The sequence below is a fragment of the Sceloporus occidentalis genome, unplaced genomic scaffold (genome assembly GCF_023333645.1).
Source record: "Sceloporus occidentalis isolate IW3139 unplaced genomic scaffold, rSceOcc1.0.p SCAF_6, whole genome shotgun sequence".
NCBI classification, from domain to species: Eukaryota; Metazoa; Chordata; class Lepidosauria; order Squamata; family Phrynosomatidae; genus Sceloporus; species Sceloporus occidentalis.
The window spans coordinates 71027200-71041333 of record NW_028316986.1 but is presented as its reverse complement, the minus strand read 5'-3'; the positions used below and the strand labels follow the sequence as shown (position 1 = coordinate 71041333).

Sequence of the window (14134 nt, the reverse complement as noted above, 5' to 3'; positions counted from 1 at the left end):
ATGCAGCTTCCAGAAGTGACTATTCACAATAAGTATTAACACTTCATTCTTCACTCATTGGTCCTATGAAATTTTAATCCAGAGGAAATTTACTGCTGCTAGCTGAAATCTGTGCCTGGTGGTAGAAAACTGGCTGGTAGAAAACTGGCTGGAGTAGGATTTTGTGTGTTCTCCTTCCAATTGTTCAAGATTCTTTGTTTTTATTGACATCCTTTTATTGCATTGTTTTTTTTTAAAAAAAAAAAACCTCACACAGACACACATACATAGACACACTGTATATTTTTAAATCAATTGAATTTAGTGGGGACATTATTAACACACAATATTTGCAGTTTATACAGAAAATTTTAACAATGGAGAGTAAATCAAAAGTGAGTTAAGAAATCAAGCTGTTTGGCCACCATTGATCTCTGGACCCTGAAGTAAGCTACTTGGATTTTGACTAATGTTTTAACTATAATGTATTTCCTTATATACACAAACAAAGTGTTCACTTCCTCTCTTGCCAGTGTAGTCAAAGAAAAATTGGTGTTGGATTTAGAAGTTGTGGTGGACACCAGGCATGTCCTTGAGGCTTCCTCACAGTCCAGGTTCTTCCAGATAGAAGGCTCATAGGGTTATGAATAAGAAGTCATTGTGTAGCTATTCTCTCCATTTCTGTTTAACAAACAGAAAAAAAAAACAACAGTGAGAAAATATGGGAGGACTCTAATTGGAACGTATCATTGTTCAGAGCTTTTATCTAAAACCCAGAAGTGCTACTGCCACCACTCCAACTGAGTATGTGGACCCATTATTTCATAGAATCAGAGTTAGAAGGGCCACTACAAGGGCTATCCAGAACAACCCCCTATCATGCAGGAACTCACAATCAAAGCACCCCCCACAGGTGGCCATCCAGCCTCTGTTTAAAGACCTCCAAGGAAGGAGACGCCACCACACTCCAAGGGAGTGTGTTTCACAATCACTATTACAAATTTGATTTGGTACAGATCAGTTTTCTATTATCCTCAACTTTTCAGGTAGATGCAGTGATTTAAAATACTTGTTTTCTGCTGCTCCAGAGAACAGGACACTGAACAATCGATGCAAACTGCAGGAAAAGAGATTTCAACTCAACATTAGGAGGAACTTCCTGACAGTAAGGGCTGTTCGACAGTGGAATACACTCCCTCAGTGAGTGGTGGAGTCTCCCTCCTTGGAGGTCTTTAAACAGAGGCTGGATGGCCATCGTCAGGGATGCTTTGATTGAGATTTCCTGCATAGCAGGGGTTGGACTGGATGGCCCTTGTGGTCTCTTCCAACTCTATGATTCTATGATTCATTTTTATGAAATTCATAAAATTTCCTAGGATTATTGAAAGGAGATAGCAAGTGAGTTGATAGAAACTTAAACACAGAAATTATGAAAATATTTATAACATACAAAACACTACAGTTAACCCATTTTAGCATACATTAGTTCATGTAAAATAATATTGGGAAGCAGTCATATTGTTATACGTCATCAGGAAAACTAATGATTTATATATCAGTAGGTCTTTCCTTGGATTTGTTTTCTAGATTCACATCTTGAATACATACGTTGTTTTCTAGATTCTTGAAATTTTACTAAAAATGAAATGTTCCCAATTTTATTTAATTATTTTGCAATTGAAAGAAATTATGAATGACTTAACTTTCTAGGGCAGTGCTTAGTGATTATAAAAGCTTTATTTCAACAACATCTGGAGGAGCATAGGTTTCCCACCTCTCATCTAGCTGAAGAAAACAAATAGGAGCAACGTTGAGAACAAAGTTAGACAAGATAGGAGGGGAGAAAATGGAGCAAGCTTCTTTTTCCTGCTGCTCCAGAGGCTATGGCATGAAATTGCAAGAAAACATGAGGAAAAACTTCGTGACTTAAGAGCTGTTTAATAGTGAAATAGACTGCCTCAGAGGGTGGTGAACTCTCCATCTTTGGAAATCTTTAAAAAGAGGTTGGATGGGCATCTTTCAGGAGTGCATTAGTTAATTATTCCTGCTTGTCAAGGGTTTGAGCTCCATAGCCCTTGTGGTTCCTTCCAATTATATGATTCTGGGTTGCAGGGAAATTTCGTAAATCTTCACTCACAATTAATTGCAGGATTTTCTTAATCCATTAAGATGTTTGTTTATTTTTGTAGGCCTGTTGAAGATGCTGAAGAGTTCCTAGAGAAAGTCAATAAAGGTCTTCAGCTGAGAGTTAAGCACCCAACACTAGTACATGCTCATTCCTCTCGTTCTCATCTTGTGGTAACCTTGACAGTAACGACAGTCCTTTCAGAGGATGACTTTGGTAAGAAGCTTGTTTTTAACACATTTCTTATAAAAAACACAACTCCAGCTTGTTTTTACTTCATGTCCACTCTTTAACCCCAATCAGAGTCAGTTTTAATGCTGATAAAAAGGTAAAGGTATTCCCCACTGACAAGGTTGTCAAGCCATGTCCGATTTTAGGGGGTGGTGCTCATCCCGTTAATAAGCCAAAGAGCCAGCGTTGTCAGAGACTACTCTATGATCATGTGGCCAACATGATTGCACAGAATGCTGTTTACCTTCCCACCAGAGCGATACCTATTTATTTATTTGCATTTGCATGCTTTCAAACTGCTAGTTTGGCAGAAGCTGGGACTAGTGATGGGAGCTCATCCCCATCATGCGGCACCTAGGCCTCGAACTGTCAACCTGCCGATCTTGCTGTCAACAAAGTCAGCATTTTAACCACTTGAGACATGCCTTCGTTGATACTGTATCTCAAGTTCAGATTTACTGCCACCAGTTCTTATTGTTTAAATTCAGGTAACAAAAAACTCAGAACTGTTATTAAGAATTCAAAGACATAGCCATGATAGTCTGGAAAATCAGTGTACAAAGGAATCTTGTAGCACCTTTGAGACTAACTGAAAGAAAGAAGCTGGCAGCATGAGACTTGAGTCTCCTTCCCCAGATGTAACTTCTTTCTTCCAGTTAGTCTCAGAAATGCTATAAGATCCCTTTGCACACTGTTATTACGAAATAATTCTGGAAGGAATGTAGGGAATGTAATGTAACACTGACAGTCTCTCTTGATTCATATTGTCTTGGTAGCCAAGTTGAACTCATTAAATTGATAACCACTGGCTCTATTAAAAGACAATTTCTATAGAACTACTTAAGGAAAACAGAACCATGGTAATATCAGATTATGAACCATAATAAAATACAAAACTGGTTCAGTCTTTGAGATTTGCAGAGATGTGATATAAAAAGAGAAAAATTAGCATGATACAGATTCTTGCTCTGTAAACATGCACATTTCTTCTGGCCTAGTACAAACCTTTTTTAAAAGAATTCAGACGTTCAACAGGTTTGATTTCATGTGGAGGGTGCTTACTGGCTTTGCTGTGATGCACAACTTTTATTTCATAATGGCCAGAGTAAAATATCAGTACCCTTCACATGTCTCTGTATTAGCAGAAGTGAACATGGTGAAAACCAGTCAGCTGCATGAGACTCATCTGAAAAGGTAATCACTGGATCCACTGCAGCCATCTCTGATCCTAAGCAAGAGATTGTACTGAACTGTGTGCCTGGGTCTGACTTTGGAAAAGTTACTTTTTTAAAGGTTACACTAGCCATGCTGAGCTGGGGGAATTCTGAGAGCTGTTGTTAAAAAAACACTTTCCCAAATACTAGTCTGACTTCATTTCTTCAGGATTAGAAATAAACCTTTATTTGATGTTTCTCTTTGTATCATCCAGGTACGTCTTATTCAGGTGACCATTCTAGTCAAAAACAGAGTAAAGAACATTTCTTGACCTGTCCCCACTCAGTGAGAGATGACACACCCTCCTTTCCTTCTAGAGCTTCTTCACCAGCATCCTTTGTCAGTGAATCGATGGGAAAGCTGAAACAAATGAGAACAAAACTTCAACTGGTTGATTTGGCTGGCAGCGAATGTGCTGGTATGTCAGCCTTTGGGACAAAACAACTTCAGGCTTAGGAAAAAGTTAAGCCTACCCTGGGACTAGTTTTGTATTTAGTTTATTCAGCACAGTGTATAAAGGAGAGCGCAAAATGCAGACATTCAGGACCACCAACAGAAATATATCAGACTAGATATATATGTTGATGTTAGACCCATGTTCCAGTAGAATGTGACAAGACTGATTGAGATCCAACCACGGTTTATTACTTAAAGGAATACTAGAGGTCTTCCTCATTTTTATTGACAAAGCTTCCTAGTACCATTCAAATTACTGTTTAATTAAAAACTCTGATTTTTCCTTTAAAATTCCCATTAATTTTTTATGCATTCCTTATCAGATTGGAGTGACCAATATGCCTTTACTTCCATATCTTCCTCTGCCTTTTCTTTTATCCGTTGAAGCTAAAGTACCACAAACCTCTACTTTCCCACATTCCTAAAAAGCCAATGGTAATCTGCTGGGGTTTGGTTCCAGGACCCCCTGCCCCCCCCCCAACATGGATACCAAAATCCGTGGATGCTGAAGTCCCACAAAATACTATGGGATAGTAAAATGATGTTTCTTATATAAAATGGCCAAAATCACTTTGTGTTGCAGATTTTTAAAAAAATATTTTCAAGACATGGATGGTTGAAAAATCAGTGAATATGGAGGGTTGACTGTATTCCTTAATTGCTCCAGTATGGAGCATTTAGAAATTTATGGATTTCCATGTCATATTGCATGAAGTTTGTATAATATGATGTTTGCCTGTTTTGAATCAAAGGCCCAAAATGCATTGCAGAAATAATCCAGTTTGAAAACACTTTAACTGCCCTGGCTCAGTGCTAGGGAATCTGGGGAATTGTAGTTTTTTGTGGTACCAGAGCTCTTTGACAGAGAATTCTCACAAAGCTACAATTCCAAGAATTCCCTAGCATTGAGCCAGGGCAGTTAAAGCAGTGTCAAACTGGATTATTTCTACACTGTGTTTTGGACCAAAGTGTGTATTTTATCCATTAACAAAATGACCTCTAGTTGACTGATAGGACAAAAGTGGAGAGAGTGCCTGCTGTTTCATGCAAAAGAAAGAAAACCTGAACAGAGAATGATACGATCATGGGGATTTCCATCCATCCTCTGAACCAGTCCATCTCTATCACGGAGATATTGTTGTGTTTCTTCAAGTCCTTTCTGTCTTATGGTGACCCTAAGGCGAATGTATCAAGGAGCTTTCTTGGCAAGATTTGTTCAGAGAGGGTTTGCCATTGTCTTTCCTTGAAGCTGAGAGAGTGTGACTTTCCCAAGGTCACCCAGGTCACCAAGGTTCCATGGCCCAACAGCGATTCAAAGCCTATGTCCTAGAGTCCCAGTTCAACACTCTACATTTGTTTCGTCTTTTGGTTGTTTCAGCAAATCTCAGTATTTCTCCATGCCTTGTGATACCTTCCTGATGTTGGTGGATAGTGTAATACTTCCAAACATACATTTTCAGAATAAGTTTGCTATTTGAACTGTCCATGTATGTATGTATGTACAGTATGTATCTGTTAGGCCTAGCTCCTGACCTGAACTCATTTTGAGGTATAAGGACAGAAGGAACCTATGAAAGAACGAGAACTTGGAAATGTTGCTTTTGGACTACAACTTTCAAATTTCTTTGCATTACATCTTTCAGAATCCCCAGGCAGCTGGCTGCAGAGGGAGTTGCAGTCCAAAAAAGTAACTTCTCCCCACTCTAAAAAGTTCTCTAGGGTGTTTTGCAGAGTGCCAGAATGGCTTCTTAACTCCATTCCTACCTTGCTGCCCAGCCATGGTTTAACTATTACTAATTACTAATAGGTGTTACCTTCATACTGCCAAGTCACCTAGGTACTGTATGTGTCAAGTTAAAAATGTTTAAAATGCAAATATGATTTAACTACATCAAATAGTTGTCAAAACTGTCATTATTCAGCCTGGGTTTCTTCAGTCTCCTTGTGGAAAACAATACCAAACAGATGTTGATGCAACCCATCATGTAAATAATTTTCTGTCTTCTTTGGTTCCCCTTCTCTCTTTCTCTCTCCCTTCAAGTGCTTGTTTCCTCTTCAAGGATAGTCCTTTCAGAAACCTGATTATTTATTTCCTAAAGAACAAATGTGCTTACCAAGAAAAACTACTCAGTCAAATGTAACATTCCAGAAATAATGTTTTGAAAACCAAACCTTATGTTATGAGTCTTTTGCATCGCTGCCAAAAATTCTTTTCCCTGGTTACTTTTAATGCTGTGTTTTGTTTTGGTTTTTTAAAAAAACTTTTTAAAATATACATATTTTATTTGTTGGGAGTATCCATTCTTCACTGAGGGCAACCATTTGATGGTCTGTTTTTAGGAAAGACCACATTGCCAGATGGTATTGCTCAATACCATTAATGAACAATAGAGACTAACAATTTGTTTCTGTTAATATTTTGCCAGAGGTAGTGTCCATGCTGACTAGGGCATTCTGGGAGTTCAATTCTGCTCTTCAAAAGTCTTAATAGAAATTTTAGAAAGGCTTCACTGAAGACAACTAATTTTGTAAAGTACACATTTATTCATTTGAGAATTGTCTTTAACTCATCATGGTCTTATTCTTTCCTATTTATTTATCACTGCCACCTTTCTCCTGGGTCCAAGGCAGCTCACAAATAAAATTGATTAAAAACTTAACAGTAAAAATTTAAAAGCAATTAAAATCATCTGATTGAAATAGTATAAAATTACATTAAAAATACAAAAGTTTTTAAAAAAACTTCTCTGCATCCTACTACTCATGTTCACCCATTTCTGGGCTAAACCACTGACCAGATCATCTTTTCCATTTTGAATATTTCATTTGAACCTGTTGAATTTAAAATTATTATGTGTGTCATTTCAGAATACCATTAACTCCCAACAGCTTTCCTTCATGTCAGTGTTAGTTCTTATGAGGGATGGAAAGTATATCCTAAAGTATTTGCAAAATGGTTAAATACTGAGAAACATGAGAGCCAGTATGATGTAGTGTTTTGAATGTTGGACTAAGACATTGGGAGACCAAGGTTCAAACCCCAACTCAGACATGGAAACTTACTGGGCAACCTTGGGAAGTCACACTCTCAGCCTCAGAGGTGGGTAAGGGCAAACCCCAGCTGAACACATTCTGCCAAGAAAATTTTGTGATAGTTTTGGTTCATCTTAGGGTTGCTGTAAATCAGAAATGACTTGAAGGCATACAACAAAGCAAACAATTGAGACACACTGACAAAACTGGACTGAAGAGAATCTTCACAGTTTGGGACTCATTTGATGCAAAATTCACACATGGTTATTGTTTCATAGAGAAAGCATTTTTTACACCATAAACACATATGGAAATACTATTTTTGGACAGAAAATGCTGTTTTTGGTGTAGAAAAAGTTTTTTTTCTGGGCAAAATAACCATATTCAAATTTTTTATAGATTATCTTGACTTGCAAATAGTTTTCAAAAAATATAGTTTCCAAAGACTTTCTCACAGAAGGAAGAAAAGTAATGAAGAATTAGTTCACTAGTTCTCAGATGAGAACTGAGTATTCAGATGAAACAAAGCTGACATGGGCCTGTTACAGACTGCCAAAATAAAGCTGCTTCGGGTCTCTGGAGGTATGCTATTTAAATGATGCATGGGTCCTAAGAGTCCAGAGGTCGTGCCAAAGCCACACTCTATTCCTAAGCACTGGAGTGCAGCTTTGGTGCAGCTTCCGGATTCTTAGGATACATGCATCATTTAAACTGCTGCAAGATTGGTCGCCGGCTGTTCTAGAGCTGACCATATAACACCCATCTTACAAGATCTCCATTGGCTGCCCATTCGCTTCCGGGCGCAATACAAGGTGTTGGTAATTACCTATAAAGCCCTAAATGGCTTGGGCCAAGGTTACTTGGAGGACCGCCTCCCCCCATATAATCCGCCCCGCACACTCAGGTCAGCCGGGAAGAATTTGTTGAGGGTACCAACTGTGAGATGTGTCGACCTCGCAAAGGGCCTTTTCCATCTCGGCCCCACAAATTTGGAACACCCTTTCCGAAGAGCTCCGCTCCATCACCTCCCTGGATCTCTTTAAAAAGAGACTTAAGACCTTTCTTTTCCGTCAAGCTTTCCCCCATGTGCCTTGATATTTGCGGTCTCCCCCCTGATCTGTATCTTGTATCATTGATTATTAACTCAGCTGGCTGTGATATGGTTTTATGGTTTTTAACTGTGATGGAATTTTTATTGCTCAGTTTTAATGTTATGTATATATTGTGATGTCTCTTGGTTTATTGTATTTTGTATTCTTTGTTGTTCACTGCTTTGATCAGTATGGAAAAGCGGTATAGAATAATAATAATAATAATAATAATAATAATAATAATAATAATAATAATACAGCATACCTCCAAAGAGGCCCAAAGCAGCTTTATCTTGGCAGTCTGTAACAGGCCATGGTAGAGTTGTTTCAAAATGGATGTGAGAGCTGAACCTCTGGTAGTATTTTAAAGCAATTCTGTTTACCATAGGTATGTTCTTCAGTTTAACAGTTCACAGAATTGTTGAATAGTTGTACAGTGTGCCTGTGTCATATGTGAAAGCCACGTGGGGAGAAGGGGCAGCGCGTCCCATAGGGAAAAATGGGGTGTGCACCAATGGTACACGTGCACCGCCACATGCATGAGCCCCATTCATTTAAATGGGGCTGGAGCATAGGCAGAATTTGCTTTACACAGGGGAGTCCGGAATGGATCCCCCGCATAAAGTAAGGGCGCACTGTATTATATTTTACCTCACAAAGGGCCTTCATTTTTGGCGATGTCAGTTTTTTTATGTTTTTATGTATCTTCAAATTTTAAAGTATTTTTGTGATATTTGATAGGAAGAAAGAGGTCACTGGTAAAAATGTTTCAGCGCTGAACTTACATTTTGTATACATGTACTTTTGTTGTTTTTGCAAGCTGATTTTGCAACACATTTAAAAGTGACAGTAAAAATGCTTTGCCATCCCATTAATATGGAATTTGTCACAAGAGGTACAAGAAGCTGGCCTTTACCTTTTCATGTAAAGGGAAAGAAAGAAAGCATTGTCTATCTTATGACACTGGCTCAGGAGACCAAGTTCATCTCTTGTATCTTATGTAGACAAAAATGTTACACTTCAACCAAATATGCCTGGTTCTCTATTGTATATTCAGGTGTATGGAAATGTTGAAAAAGTCTTGGTAATTTTTAGTGGTATGTATTCTTTTTCTCTGCTAGGTATGTCTGGTGTGACTGGCTCAGTCCTGAGAGAGACCTCCTTCATTAATCGCAGCTTGTCTGCTCTAGCAGATGTACTTGGAGCAATATCAGAACAGCGGTCTCATGTGCCATATCGAAACAGCAAACTTACACATTTGCTTCAGGATTCCATTGGTGATTATAGCTTGAAATTCTAACCATCTTTCCTGCAGTTTTTTTTAAAAAGGTCATCTGTATGTGGTATTTTAACATTGTGAAATGTATAACTAATATGAAACTGAATTCAAGAATCATAGAAGATTCTATTAGTGGTATGCTAAATCAGAAATCCTTTGATTCTATACAGAAACAAGCACTATGTTTCTCTTGTTTTTGTCCTCCCACCCCCAGAAGCTGGATCTGAGTAACTTTAGCAGCTCTGTGCCAAGTAGAAGTTGACAAGCCCTGGGGCGTTGCATCTGTTGAAGTTCTACTTGCCTCACAGCTGCTAAAGCCCTGGAAGTCCCATCTCACCACCACCTCCTCCAAAAGTGGGAAGCCTAACATGGTATTTAGTCTACATTCTGGTCTCCAGAGAACCAGAATCCAAAGAACTTAATGTGATGTTATGTTAAGCAGCATACGTTAAGTTCTGCTATAATGTGATTTATTTTATTTTATTTATTTATGGTATTTATACCCTGCCCTTCAGCCCTAAAGGCTATCAGAGCAGCTTACAATTATTATTTTTAATTAGACGGTTCCCTGCCCTCAGGCTTACAATCTAAAAGACACAACACAAAAGGAGAAGGGAATGGTGGTGGGAAAGGGGATGCGGTCCAGTGGTTACTCTCTCCCTCTGAGGCCTGGACCAAGGCAGATGGACTGCAGGGAGGGCTCTTCAGGCTAGCCCTAATGCAGCTGGGCCTGCCTGCTCACTCCCTCATAGGCCGAAGGTTGTCAGTTATCATGGATGGAGGGCTCTCTATCTTCAAACTAGCCCTGATGGAGCTGGGCCTGCCTGTTCACTCCTTCACAGGCTGAAGGTTGTCAGTTATCATGGAGGGAGGGCTCTCTTTCTTCAGGCTTGCCTGAAGAAATAATCCAGTGATGATTGTGTTCCTAAAAAAGTATTTACAGTAATTTGTGCTCATAACAGGATTTATGGGGGAAATAGGGTTAGGTGAAGAATAACTGGATTATTTTAATTTTTTTTTTAATTGTAACGTTGTGTTTTTATTTTATGAGGTGCCTTGCAGAGAAAGGTGGCATAAAAATGAAAAATAAAATAAAAATAAAATCTCAAAAATGTTATTTGTATCTAAACTATTTATTTAATTTACCATAAAGTTTATTCTGCTGAAAAGAAAATAAACTTGGGTGGGTTTCAGGAGTCTCTGTCTGCATATATATTTGTTTGCTGTCACCAAGACCACTGCTACTACCACCACTGCTACTGTACAGACACACAACACTTGGCTAGACTTAGGCTTTCAGGAACAGCAGCAGCAAAGCTACACCTCATCACATAGCAGCAGTTGGTTATTGGCTGGAGCTGAAGTCCCCTCATTCCACTCTCTCATCCTTTCCCTCTCTCCCTCTTCTCCAACCAAACACTGGCCCGTATGATGGGGTTGTGGTAGCTTTGTAGCTACTGCTGCTGATCCTGAGATCCTAAGCCTAGCCATGTGCTGTTTATCTGTACAGTGGAGGAGGAGGCTTCATGGTCTCAGTGTGACGAGGATTAGTGACTAGAAGAACAGAAGGAGAAGAGAAGCAGGATTTTGATGGGAGATGAGAGTAGAATAGAAAGAGAGGGGACAGGAGACATGGAGAGGTGAGAGCATTTGCCAGGCCTGAGAAATTGCCTTGTAGAAAGGCTGGCTTGGATTGGTGTAGCTCGGTGGGGAGCTGGTGGGGCTTTTCTTTCTTGGAACTGAACAAATAAGATGAGGGGAGGCAAAGTTGCCACTTAACAGCTGACATATGGAGAGGTGCTAAAGGCAATTCACCTTGTTTTGACCAGAAATGTAATGGTCCTTGTGAGTCTCATATGGTTCCATGGCCCCACTTTGCCCATGTCTGATTTAATGTTTTGAAAATGGATGCTTTTCTCAGCCTCCATATTGGAAAATGTGATGCTCTACTTGTATGTAAGGCCGGGGGGGGGGGCACAATCTAGAGTGAAGGATATAGAAATTATAACTAAATTGTAGACCATGAGGTAGTCTGCAGAATACAGCAGTGGGGAGGGCATCTTCCTCCTCCTTTTCAAATGTGATTATTAGGATATCTGGAGGTCTCATATCTTTAACATGCTATTACAGTGTTACATTCACTGTCTTCATTGAATACCATTTTCAGAGCCTGGTAAAGTTTCATTTCTTTTTTCTTTTTCTTTTTGGATTAAAGATAAGAATAATCTCCTAAAGGGGGATTCTGGGGTTGCAGTGCAAAAAGTAATTTTTCCCAGCAATGAGTGTTTCATTGCCTTTCTTTTAAGATGCCATCCACTCCCCTTTTAATGAAGTTAATCTCATTTTAAAAACAACAGCATAATGATGAGTTCCAGTTTATACCACCCACTACTAAGTCCTAAGGCCTTAATCTTTGCATTCTTTAAGCAAAGTATTTGGCCCTTAACATTTCAACTATGTTCCTATCTCTAGGGCAAGAGGAAGTAAATGCTGGGCAACTTAGCCCTGTCACCATTTTGCATGTTATTGAGAAATCCATGCAAATGTATGTCTTTGTTTTTTCTTAGGGGGTGATGCAAAGTTGCTGTTGATGTTGTGTGTCTCCCCCAGCCAGAAGTACATAACAGAGTCACTACAAACCCTTGGATTTGGTTCTCGTGCACGGCAAGTTCAGAGAGGGCAAGCCAAGAAAAGAAATCCGCTGGCGCTAAGCAAATCCAAATAAGACATAAAGACTCCTGTGGATTGAAGCATTATTAATGAGTTCCTCAAACTGAAATGGATCGTATTGTCATAAAAATGTAAATTGCCAGTTAAAATAAACAATCCTCAGAAAAGCATTGGCAGTCTATATAAACTTGCTAAGCAATATTCTGGTTCCAAGAATAATTGCATGTATTAACAAAAAGCTATGAGATAAGATAAGCTAGGATGTCTAGTTTTCATTTTAAAGCAGCCAGAAAATCATGTTTCAGGAAATAAACCTTTTAGGAGTCACAGAAGAAGAGCAGAACTCCCATAATCCAGACTTTAGTTATATAGTGCTGCTAGTTAACACAACTAAGAAAAAGAGCATGCCAGACATTCTATGATACATAGTGGGGGGTATACTGCATGTGTGAAAGGCCTACCCTTTAGATGCATATTTTAACACATAGGCTAAATCTAAGCCTGTCACAGCAGCAGCAGCATGATAGAATTTATCACCCTTCCTGTTCCTCCTACAACCCTGGGAGCTACCTACAACCTGGTTTTGGAGATAGACAAGAAGCTGTGTGGGCGGGGGAAGATAGCTCCCCTCCTACTTCCACTTGGGTCTGCTGTTCAGCCAGGAGAAGACTAGCACTTGGCCCTAGCCCCTATCAAGCCCAGAAATACATTAAAGAAGAAGGGACTCAAAGGCTCCTCTTCCTGTGCAGAAAACTCACAGCTGAAGCATAGATGTCCATCCAACCTGTTCAAAGATTTCCAATGAAGGAGAGACCACCACCTTCAAAGGCAATGCATTCCTCTGTTAAACAGCTTGTACCTCCAGGAGGTACTTGCTCATTTTTAGTTTAATCCTTTACCATTTAAATCCATTTGTTTAGGTCCTACCTTGTGGAGTTGCATAAAGCAAACTTGCTGTATCCCTACATGACGGTTCTTCAAACAGTTGAAGATTGTTGTCAACCTATAGTAATCTTTTTAGGATGAACATATCCAACTCTCCCAAGCCCCTATAGGGCTCAAATTCTGTTACAACTTTGGTGTCCCTTGTCTAGACATAGAATCATAGAGTTGGAAGAGACCGCAAGGACCATCCAGTTCAACCCCCCTGCCATGCAGGAACTCTCAGTCAAAGCATCCCCGACAAATGGCCATCCAGCCTCTGCTTAAAGACCTCCAAGGAGGCAGACTCCACTACACTCCGAGGGAGTGTGTTCCACTGTCAAACAGCCCTTACGGTCAGGAAGTTCTTCCTAATGTTGAGGTGAAATCTCTTTTCTTGTAGCTTGCATCCATTGCTCTGGGTCCTAGTCTCTGGAGCAGCAGAAAACAAGTCAGCTTCCTCCTCAATATGACATCCTTTCAAATATTTAAACAGGGCTATCATATCATCTCTTAACATTCATTTCTCCAGGCTAAACATCCCCAGCTCCCTAAGTTGTTTCTCATAGGACATAGTTTCCAGACCCTTCACCATTTTAGTCGCTCTCCTTTGGACACGCTCCAGTTTCTCAATGTCCTTTTTGAATTGTGGTGTCCAGAACTGGACACAATATTCCCGGTGGGGCCTGACTAGAGCAGAATAGAGTGGCACCATTACTTCCCTTGATCTAGACACCATACTTCTATTGATGCAGCCTAAAATCGCATTGGCCTTGTTAGCTGCCGCATCACACTGTTGACTCATTTTCAACTTGTGGTCTACTTGGACTCCGAGATCCCTTTCACACATAATCTCATTCAGCCAGGTGTCCCCCATCATATATCTGTGCATTTTATTTTTCCGCCCTAAGTGCAGTACCTTACATTTCTCCATGTTGAAGTTCATTTTGTTAGCTGTGGCCCAATTTTCTAGTTTATTCGGGTCATTTTGAATTTTGATCCTGTCTGGGGTGTTAGGTACTCCTCCTAATTTGGTGTCATCTGCAAATTTGATAAGTATACCCCTAATTCTGTCATCCAAGTCATTGATAAAGATGTTGAATAACACTGGCCCCAGGACAGAGCCCTGTGGGA

At 39.6% G+C, this 14134-nt stretch overlaps 1 protein-coding gene across 2 annotated transcripts in view; it reads left to right on the top strand.

The window, feature by feature from the left end:
- The window catches only part of KIF25 (kinesin family member 25), a 64574-nt gene extending 51234 nt beyond the window's left edge, over nucleotides 1-13340 (top strand). For both annotated transcript variants that reach the window (XM_089529996.1, XM_089529997.1), the window contains exons 12-15: nucleotides 2169-2320; nucleotides 3765-3968; nucleotides 9252-9407; nucleotides 11977-13340. In XM_089529996.1, the coding sequence (XP_089386122.1) occupies nucleotides 2169-2320; nucleotides 3765-3968; nucleotides 9252-9407; nucleotides 11977-12134 (670 nt within the window). In that variant the 3' untranslated portion in view covers nucleotides 12135-13340. The remainder of the gene's footprint in view (nucleotides 1-2168; nucleotides 2321-3764; nucleotides 3969-9251; nucleotides 9408-11976) is intronic.
- Nucleotides 13341-14134: the final 794 nt, after the last annotated feature.